We start from the raw sequence: 13915 nt of genomic DNA on the forward strand, positions 1-13915 counted from the left end.
CCACGTGGGCAGGTGACAGACCTCATTCTGTTCCCCGATCTCTTAGCCCACGTTTCTTTCTGCGCAATTTCAGATCTATCTCGGTTCTTTAATTCTCTCTTCAGTTGTATTTAGTCAGCTGTTAAGCCATCACTGAAGAGTCCATTCACAAACTTGCATTTTTATTACTAAAAGCATTATCTTGTTCTTTTCCAATCTTCCCTTCCCTTAGGGGTGACATTCTGTTCTTTCCTGTTTTCTACCTTTTATTTCATTAAACATTTTAAACATACTTAGTATTCTGCAATAATGGTTCCAATTCCTGAATTCTTGGGAATCTGATTCTACAGTTTGTTTCCACTGACTCATTTCCAGTGGCATCACTTCACCTGTTTTGTAATTTTGGATTGTGAGCTCATTTCTGGCAGGGCCTTCCAAAGAGGATTTACTTTCTTTCTGTCTGATATCCTTGTACACATCAAATTTTGTACACTAGAATTTCTTATCCAGGGACTATCCAGATCACCTAAGTAGTGAAATTCTGAACCTCAAACACAAGAGACAAGAGTGGTTTTCAATTCTAGGGGAGAGTATTTAGTTTTCCTCACCCAGAGCCCAGGTGGAGAAAGATAACTCTGTCTTTCCTTTCTACCAGGAAGCAGATTCTTCCAATCCCATCTTTTCATTCAATGTGTCACTTCTTACGGTTTCCAAATATATTTGAGGGTCTCAGTTCCAACTCCCTACTTCTTAAGGTGCCAAGACCCTATGTCTCTTTTTCAGACAGCTATTAGACATGTTTCTTGGTTACAAAGACTGGTAAATGCCTCCAAGGCAATTATAACTTCATAATCAGCTAAAATTCTAAGGTTTCAAGGTACCTCGTTTTGTTTATTTTCACCTCTAGGGATTACTTTATTTTGAGGTGTACTCAGCTATGCATCTAAATGGAGAATTGTTATATTTCAGCCAGCACTTCCAGGTACTTTACATAGAAAGATTTTCCAGGATAATTAATCCCATGTATTGCCAGAAACACAAGTACCAGTTACTCAACCTATTTCAATATGATGTGCATGCTTACATTCCAGCAGCACAGCTATCAGTAAGGTCTTTGGTGACCTCCGTGTTGTTCAATCCAAGGGACCCAGTGGTCTACACCTTTCTTGACCTACAGTAGCCTCACGTTGGCCTCCACAGCACCATGCTGTGTTGTCTTGTCCATCTCTGGCCTCCCCTCAGTCTAACCTGTTCCTTCATTACTTTGCCTCTAAAGTTGGAGTTCTTCCAGTTTCTACATCAAGCTCTTAATTCTTCTCATTGTATGTATACTAACTTCTGGGTAATCTATCAATTTTTACAGCTTTAAATATCACCTATTTACAGTCTAGTTTAAATTTTTAAAACAGACTCTTCTGGGCTCCAGATCCATTTCATCTGACTTCCTATCTGCCACCTCCATTTGGATGTCTCAAACTTAACACAGTCTAAAGAGAACCCTTACTCTTCCTTCCATAATTTGTTTCTCTCCTGGAAGTCACCATTTTGGTAAATGGCATCTCCATCTATCCAACTGCTTATATCATAAACCTGAGAGTCATTCTTGACACCTCCCTCTTTCTCATCTTCAGCATCTACTTCATTTACAATTACTGTTGAGTCTACCTCCAGAATGTATTTGGGATTCATCCATTTCTCTCTACCTGCTCCCTCATAACTCCAGTCCAAGCTACCATCAACTTTCACCTAAACTCCTGCAATAACCTAATTAATCTATTACTGACCTTTTCAAAGTATTTTCTACTAAAAGCCACAGTGGTCTTTTAACCCCTTCAGTGTTGAGCTATTTGTTTTGTCAACTCCTGTGTATCCAGTACCTAGTCAAGCACCTAACAAGGTAGCATGAAACAAATATTTGCTGACAAGTAGATAAATAAATGAGCACAAAAAGAGAAAACTCTTTCTCCTTCAGATCATTGGCTAATCAGTATCTAGAAGTCCCATTTGCTGAGTTTTGTTTAGGCAGAGGGACAGTTTCAAAACTGCCCACTGAGACCTTTGGGAGGTCATTTCATGACTCAGATCACAGCTGCTCACACCAGTCGGCTGCGGTTTCTGTGGCTGTCTGACTCCAGCACCCCACTTCACTGCGGCACATTTTGATTTGAACATATTTCCAGGGGAAATTTTCATGGATCAGGGGGCTCATACTCAGTGCTTAAGGAGATGAAAGGGCCACACAAGAGAGCACGTCAGTGTCATGGCAGCCTTTTTGGAGAAGCTGCTGTCCCACAGTGCTTACTGGGAAGCGAAGCAGACAGATCTGTAATCCAGAAGCTCTGTTCCTGGGAGAGGACCCTGGAGAACTCTGCACAGGCCCTCAAGAGGGTCATTGTGCCACTGCTTGCCGTAGGGAGAAGCTGGCCACAACCTGAGTGTCCCTAGTCAGGGGGATGGATAACAGGTATACGTGTGTGATGGGAAACGATGCCTCAGGTGGAAGCGATGGGCTGGATTTATACACAGCACCATGGGTAGATCTAAAGCTTATCTATAGAGTGTCCTTAGTTGAAAAGAAAGTTAAACTTTGATGTAGTCAAATCCAACTACATTTCCCCTTAGGGTTTGCATCTTTTAAGCCTCATTTATGAAATCTTTCTTTTGGCACTATAATTTTACCTTTGATGTGTGGGTTTTTAATGCATTTGGAGTAAGGATCCAACTTTGCTTTCCCTTCCCTTCAGTGCCCACCCCAGCCATACTTTAGCAAATTCCACTTATGCTGGATGTCTGTCAAACACTGTATGCCGGTTCTGATATCCCCCTGTGTTTTCTGTGTTAAGCACTGAGCCTTTGGAGGCTCCATATATAATGTGACCAGAAGTCTCCCCAGGGAGGAGGGGTGCCGCCAGCCAGGCCCCAGGCGGGCACCACCTGGCCTGGGAAAACAGGGCTGTTCAGCCTCCTTCTGACACTGCACTTCTATGGGAAATTGAAGCCTATTAATTGTTTTTCCCCCTCTAAGCAGTGAATCAAAGGATGAAACTGCTGTGAGCAGCTAACTATTCAACTTTATGTTCTCTTTGAATTAACAATCCTCAAAAATGTCCTTTAAGTTCAATTAGTTTTCTAGTTTTAGACTGATGGGAAAAGTGGGGCATTGTTTTGCTTTTACCAAACCACATAAGGTAAACGTTTCCCACAATGACTCTATCACTGAGAACACACTCAAAGGAAGTCTCGCTTAAGACTCAAGAGGCAGCTACTCTTAAATAAGAGTCCAGATCACCTCCTTCATCCTGAGATTGGAGTTATTAAAAATCAGATTCACAGCAGAAGAAAAAACTGTCACAAGAAAACCACCAGAGAGGTTGGGAGCTGTGAGAGGATGGAATTTACGGTGCACGATTAGCAGATGAAGACCCCAGAGGTTTCACGTGGAGCCAGAACAGCCTTGTTCAGACACGGTTCAGCCCATCTGCCTGTCTGTGGGTGACAATACACACCCAAAGTCAGGTGCTCAGGCGACACACTGCAGCCGGCCATGGAGGAGAGGAGGTGGCCGGTGCCAGGCAGTGCTCTCCTCCTCACTGGAGCCCCAGGTGGCACAAGCGGACAGCCACTGTCTCCCTCCGCTCCCTCCCCCACCCCGCCTCTCCAAAGAACACGATTCCAACTCTGGAGCCTTAGATGGGCCCAGAAACCAAGACCTACAAAGGAGCTTGCTCTTCTAATCTGCACCAGCCTTTAAACAGGCATTTAATGAGCACCTACTGTATACCAGGCCAGACACTGAAGGGGGATTTGTGACAAGCTCAATGCTGAGGCAGAGATGTCCCCGTAGAGATAACCTCAAGTCGCAGCAGCCTTAGAAACCCTCTAAACTTGTCTTCCTCCAGAGCCGAGGAGGCCCTGTTCCCCAGCATCCAAACAAAACCAGGTATCTGAGGGCCGGGAAAGCCACTCAGGGAGGCATCCACAGGCACCAAAGGCAGCTCCAAATTTCCCCCTCCTCCAGGCACCCAAGTCCCTCGGACGGTGCCCCAGGAGAGTGAGCGTGGCCTGGAGATCGTGAGGGGACACAGCCACTGGCTCTAACAGTGAGGCACTGGGCATGGCCAGCAGACTGAGTTCCTCCAAACTGAGCCCTGGCCACCAGTCCACGAAGGTGGTTCCAAGCTGAGGGCGGGCTTGGCCCCAGGACACTCGGCCACACCTGAGAGGGAGGAAGAGGCCTCCGGTTGTCACCACTGGTAGGGGTGTGACAGGCATCCAGTGGGCAGGGCCAGGGACACAGCCAGCCCTCCTAGAGCACACAGGGTGGTCCCCACAGCAAAGAACCACTGGCCCAAGATGTCCATGGGGCTGAGGTTGAGAAATCCAGTTTACAAGCTCACTCCCATCCTGGGAACACAGATAAACCTGCTCCCGCCCTTCCCTTTTCAGCAGCTGAAAACCACCTGAACCGTTGCCCCTCCCCCAAGTGAGCATAAGTGATTAGTGCCCTCATCTCAGGACGGGCCCAGTGCCCTCTCTGCATGGTCTGGCCCCAACTGCCCATCTGCTGCGAAAACCTGAGGGCAGCTCCGTAGCCCCCTCCGCCCGCCATCTCACTCCCAGAACTCACACACAAGAGTGTGATACTCTGGAAACCATGCAGAAGCTGGCAGCTGTGAAAAGCCAATATTTATGGAAAACAAACCCCCAAAGTGCCTGAGTGTGTGACTGTGGGCATAAAACAGCAGCCCAAATGGTTCAGGAGAACTGGGTAGATTCACTCTTGGTGCCCCCGGGGAGGCGTCTGGCGCAGCCACCTCCACCACCTGACCTGCTGGGGGCTCCGGTTAACCTGCAGGCTGGGGTGGGGGGCTGCGGCGAGCGCTTAGCTCCAAAAAGCCTCAGAGATGCACCTGGTGGGCTCTGGATGAAGGCTTAGCCTGAAACCAGCACAACCAGTGAGCCCCAACTCACCTGCATCCAGGTGGGTCTTCCACTGCAGGAACCGGGCGGGAATAATGACAACCACGACGACAGTGGTCAGTGCCCTGGAGCCTGGGAAGGGTTAGTCCACACGCAAGCTCGTGCGCGGGCGCACATGCACAAGCACATGCACACACACCTGCCCTGGCAGGCGGTCCTTCCTCTTGCACCACTTTTCCAGGTGAGGAGGACTACTGGCTCCCGGCGGTGGGGGCGCTGGGGGAGCAGGACAAGCTCACCTGTTCTTGGGAGAGGAAGCAGGGAGTGGAGGTGAGGGCCCTGCCGCGGGGTCCCCGCCCTTCTCAACACTAACGCCCCACGTCGTCGGCACCAAGCTCACCGCAACCTCACAGCGACACCCAGGCCACTTCGGGCACCGCCAGCCTCCCGGGGCTCGTCAGAGACAGGCCGCCCAGGTGAGGAGCCCCCCCCCCCGCCCTGAGGACGAGACTACAGGTGTTAGGGACACAGCTGGAGGGGCTGGAGAGTCCTTCACATCATCAGACTTAACGCAACTGTCACCCCTGACACCGACGCCCTTCACTCCTCTCCGCGTCCACGTCACAGTGCCCTTGAGTCTCCCCGTGGTCCCCACCGTAGTGAAGAAGGCAGGGCCCTGGGCTGACTTCACCCCCCCCCATCAGGCAGCGGGGAGGCCATGGCCCAGCCGCCTCCGGCTTCATGCCTGGGGGCAGGGGGACCGCGGAGGCGCACTAGATGCACTAGGTTCTTTACACACAGGAACAATTCAGAGTGAGTGTGTGAGTGTGAGGGAAAGCGTGTGCACACGCGTGTCTGTACACCTGTTGTATATGTGTGTGCATGTGAGTGGGAAAGCCTCATGGTGAATATGCACGTACGTGTTCACGTGTGTGAGTGTGAGACCGGGTGCACATCTCTCTGCGTGTATCCGTGTATCATCAGGACCCCAGACAGACTCTAACTCAAAGGTCCTGGGCTCCGGTGAAGCCCCGCCCGCCCATGGCCCGAGCTGAGCTGGGCTGGGCTGGGCCGGGCGGGCCTATCTGCAGGGTCCCCAGTGCTGGGCGGGTGCCGTCCACTCAGACAACACTCGGGCTCTGGGGCTCGGTGGCCAGGGAGGGGACAGCCCAGCCAGGAGGCACAGACCGCCCAGGCCACACCCCAAGGCAGGGAAGGCCAACTCCCTGGGGCCTGGGAAGCCTGCTCCAGGCAGGTAACACAACCGGCTTCCAGCCCTGAGAAGTGTGTCAGTGAGACCTGTCGGGTTCAATAGACTCTTTATTTGAAAGGTTTTGCCAAAACAGCACGAAGCTGAGTAGGCTGTGGGCCTTCTCCTGCCTTCGCACGTGAAAGGGACGGGCCCGAAAGGGGTCGGAGAACAGAAGGCAAAGCCCGGCGCCGCACAGATGCCATCCAGCTCTGCTGCCCACCCCTCTACCCCCACCCTCGGCCCCAGCAATCACCTGTGCGACACAGAGCAGGTCGTCCGGGGCCCCACCTGGGACCCAGGGCACAGTGACCCACTGAGACCAGTCCACGTGCTCTCGGCTCTCCGCCCAGCAGAGAAAACACTGGGCAGGACAGTGACCACCAGCCCCCTTCACCACACAACACGGCCCCTCAAACGTCTTCTAGAGTGAAGAGGGGAAGGAGCTAGGGGCCTCTGGAGCTCAGCAAGGCAGGGTCAGGACAAAATCCAAACCCCTCTGGGTGGGGGCATTCGGGGCGCTCTTCCGAGGAGAGTAAAAAACAGTAACATCACTACATGGTCAACTTTCCATTATCCCCCACGCCTGCAACTCCGCACCACATCGCTGATTAAACCCCCTTCCTGTCAGAGGGACCCCAACCCCGTCCTTGATCCACCACCAGTTGTGAGTGCACAGAACGCACCGCGTGCAGGAAACATCCGGGTCAGGCCCCACGGCCAAGCTCTCCTGCGCCTGTGGGCCGGAAACTCTGCACACGCCACTGCAGCCACCCCGGGAGGGGTGGCAGGCTTGCCCCATCCTGCAGACCAGGAGACTGAGGCACGACAGCCCAGTCAGGCCCCGGGACCCCAGCCCCTGGGAGTCCAAACACCTGCACACCCTCATCCTCACACACAGATGTTGATGTGGGCTTCGCACCAGAAGAGAACTAGAGAGCATGGGTGCTCGCGATCCCTGGGGATGCACACAAGATGCCAGCAAGGGCTCAAGACCCTTCCAACCCTGCAGTATCATGAAACAGGTGACAAGTCCCCTGCTCAAACGTCCTCTGCTCTGGGCCACTTGCTCATGAAAAATCACCATTTTCTATAGGAAACTAAGAAAAAGTTAAATACGATCTGAGATACATTTAAGAGTCTTTTGGCATATTTTTTAAGGCGCTTACCTATTCAGACAATCAACTTCTTTCCACCAACTGAATAAAAGCCAGACACAAAGCAGTGGCCCACAGGCCATGGAGTCCCCCGGTTCTGGGGCAAGGGCTCAGAGCTGCCCACTGCTCTCAGCCTACCTCAGACAGACAGAAACCACCTGCTCTAGGCTGGGCCTTCCTCCAGCACAGCCTCCCACTGCCCCGGCCCCCACTCCAGTGCACCCCCCGAATGCACCCGCTTCCTCCATTAGCTTTTTGTTTGATTCACCAGAGATTCCCCCAGTGCCTCAGGCATTAAGGGACTTTCTGTGATGTATCTGCGCCTGTGTGGGCAAGGCACTCTCTGCAGCTCATGACATGCTTACCAGAGACCTGGACGGCGACCTGTAACCAAAAGGAGGAATCGCCCTTCGATACTGCAAGACAACCTCAGGAGAGGCTAATGAACACCAGCAGGCACCCTGCAGTGTAGACAAACCACAGTGTAGACAAACCCCAGCGCTGAGATAGCCCCAGGCAGAGCCTTGAATTGCAGAGCGAGTCCTCAGACTCCTGGACAGAGGCTGACTGTCCTCCTTCAGGGCAAACACACCTTCCCGTGTCGTCCCTGAATGGCCCCACACCTTAGCCCCCTCCTCGCCCCTCCTCACCTGCCGTCAGGGTGTCCACGTCTTTGGCCGCCAGCTCCTCCACGTCCGACCTCTTCCTCAGCTCAAACCTCCGGGACAAGCCCTCTCGAGGTTTCCATAATTCCTGGATCAGGAGCGGCTTCTCATTGTCCCCAAACACCCGAAAGCATTCGGCCTGCCACTGCCGCCCGGAGTCGCCAGCCCGGCCCACCACGTCGCACAGCACGTACTGGCCGGCGCGCTCGGGGCTCAGGCCGTAGCGCTCCAGGGCCTCCTTCACCAGCTCCCGGGCGCTGGACGTGCCGGTGGCCAGGACGCTCTTGTAGTGGGTGCCGGTGCAGACGCTGTCCCCGAACACCTTCAGGACCCCGGGGGCCGAGAGCTGGGTGGAGAGCTCAGCCGGGTCATCGCTGGCACCCAGACTGGAGAAGGTGGTGTCCAGGTCGCGGTGTTTGTAGCTCAGCGTCCGGGACAGCACGTTGGACAGCAGCTGGCTCTGCCGCTTCAGCTTGCTCTTGGCGGGTGGGGACATGATGAAGTGGGTCCCATAAAACATGGTGGGCCAGGCTTCGTGGACGAGAACTGAGGGCTCCGGCCAACGGTAGGGAGCAGGCCGTGTCCTGGGAAGAAAGAAAGGTGGGTGAGTATCAACCATCACAACCACAGAGCCAAGGAGGTACAGGAGAATTTTAAGACTTAATAAACCACCCAGGGTCCGGCGCCCCAACAGAAGCAGAGGACATGCCACCCGAGCTGAGTCCAACAGTGAGAATATGGCCGAAGCTGGTGGGACCACAGGGAACAAAGCAGGTTCAAATGGGCTGAAATGCCCTACAAGGAGAGCCGGTACCAGGAGGCACAATGCGGTCACCCAAAGGTAAGACATGCTCTGTGGCAGGATTCCGACTCCTGCAAAGCGCAGGGCACAGCACACCCCACATGTGGGAAGCCCAGAAACAGTGGCAGCATGGGGACAGATGGTGCTGGGAGCAGAGTCTCAGTGGGGCTGCCCAGCTTCATCTGAGGCAGCCGGCCACGGATCACATCAAACCCGGAGAGAAGTTACAAACGACCCAGACAGCAAAATGCCGGGTCTCCCTAAACTCCATCCCTCCTGCACCACAGCCTCTCCTAGAGAAAAGTCATCACAAACAGCAAAGGAGCCAGGGAAGCAGGCAAAGTTGCAGCCATGTGAACAGAGCAGTAAGCGACCAGGCATTCAGAACACAAACCTCCCAAAACGCTGCTCCTGGATGACCAGTCCTGGCCTGGAGGAGCCACTGCCCCGGATGGCAGCACTATCCATCACACATGACCACAAGGACACAAAAGGGCTCTTCCAGAACCAGTGGTGGCATGGCTGGAATGCATCTGTTCCGCCCACCGCGGCCAGCCTGGCACTCGGGCTCTGGCCAGGCCCAAGATGCAGTCTTCCCGGGGAAATTGGAAAACAGCTTTGGGACACTGCAGTGGGTCATAAAGTCATGATTCAAGTGCATTTAATGCTCCAGAGGACTAGTCCCAACGAGACAGTTTGTCAGAACCCCCCAGAGCTCTGTGGGAGCAGGAGGCAGAGTAAAGGGAGGCTGTCTCTAAGGCTTCACAGCCAGTCCTGGGGGCCGGAAACCGCCCACCTCCTGACGCTGTGCCCACTTCCAGGCTCATGTCCTCACCACAGACAAAAGCAGACCCCCCAAAGAAGAAAGGTCCGTCTTCTGGAAGCTCTGGAAACCACGGCCAGGCCCCGGGGAGAGCGGCAGCGGGCACCTGTCGCAGTGAGGCACGGCAGCACTAAACTCCACTGCGGTCGGAAGCCTCCGTCCCGACTTGCCTGTGGTCACGGGCCCCGGAAGAGGCTGGCCCGGGGGATGCGAGCTGCTGCCCAGCGCAGGAGAAAGAGCCAGGGGGCCCCTCAGAGGAAAGGACCTACACCAGCCCCGAGGGCCCCAAACAGGGCAAGTGTCCCAGCCTCCCGCGCTGACACGGAGCCGGGTTCTTCCTGGCCGGCCACCTGGGTCTCGGTCGCATCCTCTGAAGTCTCTCACCCCCACTGGGGCTGTCGTGAATGAAGGCTAAGAAGCGGACCCGCCATTCAGTTCCTCCAGAACCAGCCACAGATGTCCTCGGAGGACCCTGAACTCTTCACCCACCAAAGACTGGGTTCCAGATACGCATGTTTGCCCCACGGGGTGGGGTGGGACGCAGGACACTCCCGTTGCTACAGCCTACTGCTACAGTTACCGCCGCACAGCCCTGCACTGTGTCCCAGCTTTCCGAAGCTTGAACTTGCTTAAAGGAGTCGAGCATCCTAAGCCGAAGGCACCTATGAGCGTCTCTGGCCTTGGTGAGTCAAGCTATAAAGGAACATCTACGTGGAGGGCTGTTCCTGCTCCCCGGAGGAAAGTGTGACAAGGCTCCTTGGCAGATGCTAAGGGCCAGAGTTGGCTGTGGCTCCCGGCTTGGACCTGTTGAAGGCCTGACTGAATTTACAACAGAAGCATTTCCGACAGTCCTCACGGGACAAGAACACAGCTTTGGTTCACACACTGCATCAGCAGCCTCAAACCCCTGAGCCGTCTGACAGCCGCACGAGCCCGCCTCCAAAATTCCCAGCACGTGCCTCTGGTGGCCACACAGCCTCCACTGACCTGGCCCCTCCACAGACACCACCCTCATTCGAGCACCCTCCAACCCCCAGTTCTGACCCAAACCTAGAGAGGCCTGCAGCACAGCCTCTGCCACCAGGCAGTGTCTGGCTTGGAAACCTCCGCCTTTGGAGGTGACGCCAGATGTAAGTGTGAATATGACGCCAAAAGCGGCGGAAATCCTGTCTCAACAGAAGCCCGAGTGGCAGAAAAGTCATGAGGTGAACACAGAGGTTTACAAGGCCGCCAGGTACAATGGAGAAGTGAATTACTGTTTTGCACCCAGGAGTGGACCCAGGTTCTATATCATCTGAAGCTTATACAATTCTGCTGTAATTTTTTTTAAAAAAGGAAACTGAATAGCTTTGTTGAACACCTGAAACTAACAACATAAACTGACTACATTTCAATAAAAAATAAGCATTTTTTAAAAAGGAATGGGGGCCAGGATATAGCTCAGTGGTAGAGCATGTGGTTAGCATGCACGAGGTCCTGGGTTCAATCTTCAGTACCTTCATTAAAATAAATAAATAAACCTAATTACCTCCCCCCAAAATTTTTTTTAAAAATTTTTAAAAAGAAATAGAAAATTACAAACACATAGCTGCTGGGAAGTCCCCTCCCAGGGCCTTGGAAGGGAGCCCCCTCCCTTCCTTCCAGCAGCCTCTTGTGCTGGATTCTAGGGCAAAGTCAGCAACATCATGGAAAGGGGGCAGAAAACGTAGGAGACACCGTGACTCACTCCTTGCTAGTAACTCCTTAAGCTGCAAGAAGTCCCAGTTAACACAGACCCTGAGAGACTTGATCAATTTTATCAGGAAGCCCTTTTCTCCTTATGGTCATGCTCTCTGTGGCCATTTTCAGAGTAACCCCAGACAGGGGCATCCTACTCACACGTGCCCTTCCTCCACAACCACAGAATGCAGAGTACAGCCAATTTGTCAAAATGCGAGGGGTGCGTTTTTGCAGAGGGCAAGGGGAGTGCAGGAGGATCCCATGCAGCGGAGCACGCCCTGGGTAACCAGATCTGTTTTTTTGGAAGCATGACCTGTCTTTCCCTTTTCTGCTCAGTTCTCTCCTCTTTCACACAAATAGGGAAGCACGGGCCCAAGGCTGTAGGTCATTAGCTATTGCTTCTCCTGAAGAATGTTTTCCTCTTGTTCTCAAGGAAGAGTCCAGTTTCTGATGAAAACAAGCTCAAGTCACAGAGGCGAGTGCAGTGAGTGAGGTCAGTGTGGGGCTGACCAGATGGGTGGAGGGACATGGCCGTTCCAACACTGCAATGTGGGAGCCATTAGAATTTCCACCAGGACAGGAAGGGAAGAGGGTAGACTCACAGGCTCTGCTCTGTCCCCACTGTCCATAAATCCTATCTTGACAGCCCCAGCCAGAGCAATGCTTTTAAATACAAAAATAATTTAATCAGATTTAATTCTGACACGCTAGCCCTCTTGTGAGGGGGCTGACTTTCTCTGCCAATGGGATTAAGGACTGGCTTCTCTCTGGAATGCACAAGAGGTGGCCGGTGCTAATGGGAGGCACCTGTAACTAACCGGAGACACCTGTAACCACGGGTGGGGGACCTGGAAAATTCTTTCCAGCAATTCAGATTAACCAAACACTTGACCAGGAGCTGGGAGTCCACTGGCTGGGTCTGCAGCCTCACCTCTGCTCCACCAACCGGCTCCCTAATGGGAAATAATCTAGTTTCTTCTGAGCGGTCCCCAGGAGCCCCAGTTCAGCATGTTTTCTTAGATGCAGTATTTGTCAAGGGGCTGGAAGTGGTACAGAAATAGCTGGGAGACAATGCTTTCAGCTGACACACGAGTGGGGAAACGCGCTGCTGTGTGAACAGGAAAACCAGGACAGGCTGTGGGCGTAGGGGTGGATGTCACGCAGACCCTGGAGGGAGGTTGCGGACTCCTGCGCCCACCTGCAGACCCCCTCCAAGGGGACCACCAGGGAGACTGAGGCCCGGGAGACGGCACTGTTGGGGGACAAGCTCCGGGAGTCGCAGGGGGCAGTGGCCACAGCTGACCCCCTGAACCCCGCAGGCGGGGCCGCCCTCGCCCCTGTAGCCGGCCTGAGGGTCCCGCCCCCCGAGGCCGCGCCCGGACCCCAGAGCCGCTTGTTTCCATGGCCACCGGACAAGCCTGGCTTTGGTGGCCAGAGAGATGCCCCGTGCGGGCCCAGCTGCCCCAGCACGCGCCCCGCGGCCTCCCCGCCCGCCCGTCCGGCCTCCGCGACCCGGACCCCCGGCTGCCAGCGAGCGACCCCCGCCTCTGCCGCCGCTCCTCGCGCACCCCGCACTCACCTCCAGCTCAGCCCACCGCCGCCACCGCGGCGTTCCCGCGCAGCTCCACACCCACCGTTAGACCGAGCTGGTGCTCGGGACCCGCGCGCGGCACGGAGCGTCCTGCGGGCCGCCCAACGGACGGGGCGGGCCCACGGGAGGGCGGGGCCTGTGTGGGCGGGGCCTCTGGGAGAGCCGGGCTGACGGCGAGAAGAGAGCGGGCTCCACCTGCGGCCACCCAATAGACGGGGCGGGGCCCTTAGAGGGGCGGGGCCTCTGAGCTGCAGGCCCAATGGACGGGGGTGAGACCTCGAGGAGGCGTGGCCTCCGAGGGACTGTCGGCCGAGAAGGGAAGGCTGGGCCCTCTCTCCTTTTGCAGCCAGCCACCCAATAGACGGACACAAGGCCTAGAAGGGGCGGGGCCTCGATGGGGGGCGGAGCCGGTGCTGTGTAGGGCTGAGCGCCAGCATCACCTGCCAACCAATTAATAGGTGTAGGCGTGGCCTCGAAGGCAAGGAAGGGCAGGCTTGGTTGCAGAGAGGTGGGGCTGTGCAGCCCACCCCCATCTTCAACTTAAGGGGCGGGGCCTATGCAGGAGGGGAGGGGCCAGTGCTAAGCGCAGGGCCAAGTGCTGGCCTCACACTCCCGAGGATGGGCAAGCTGTTTTGTCCCCACCTACTACTCCCTCAGCAGACAAGGCCAAGGAAAAGAGGGAGCAGGGTAAGACAAGCGCTGATTGGAACGGGGCGGTACAGAGCTGTGACCCTGATATATGAAAATATGGAAAGAGGACAAGGGCAGCAGGTTCCTTCTTCCCTACAAACTTGTCACCACCAAGCAGCCAGTCTTAAATGACAAATCAGATCATGGCACTCTTCTGTTTAAAACGATGCAAAACGGGGCCAGGTCAGCTCCGGGGGTTCTGGCCCAACCGCTTTCCTCGGGTAACTGGTCTTAAAAGAAGCTCGTGTCCTTAGAGCTCACTTTGGCACCAGTCCTCGGGCTGGGATTTCACTTTGGAGAAAGGCTTCTCACAGACAGCT

General features: G+C 54.6%; 1 protein-coding gene across 2 annotated transcripts in view; it reads right to left on the reverse strand.

Moving 5' to 3' along the window:
* The window catches only part of RADIL (Rap associating with DIL domain), a 103285-nt gene that overhangs the window by 39973 nt on the left and 49397 nt on the right, over positions 1–13915 (reverse strand). The window contains exons 1-2 of one of the 2 annotated variants that reach the window (XM_032459954.1): positions 12894–13017; positions 7956–8554 (exon numbers count right to left, since the gene is read on the reverse strand). In XM_032459954.1, the coding sequence (XP_032315845.1) occupies positions 7956–8490 (535 nt within the window). In that variant the 5' untranslated portion in view covers positions 8491–8554; positions 12894–13017. Of the gene's footprint in view, positions 1–7955; positions 8555–12893; positions 13018–13915 lie in introns of those variants that run through there. The other variant, XM_032459953.1, reaches the window with a different exon arrangement.

The sequence above is a fragment of the Camelus ferus genome, chromosome 18 (genome assembly GCF_009834535.1).
Source record: "Camelus ferus isolate YT-003-E chromosome 18, BCGSAC_Cfer_1.0, whole genome shotgun sequence".
Lineage (NCBI taxonomy): Eukaryota > Metazoa > Chordata > Mammalia > Artiodactyla > Camelidae > Camelus > Camelus ferus.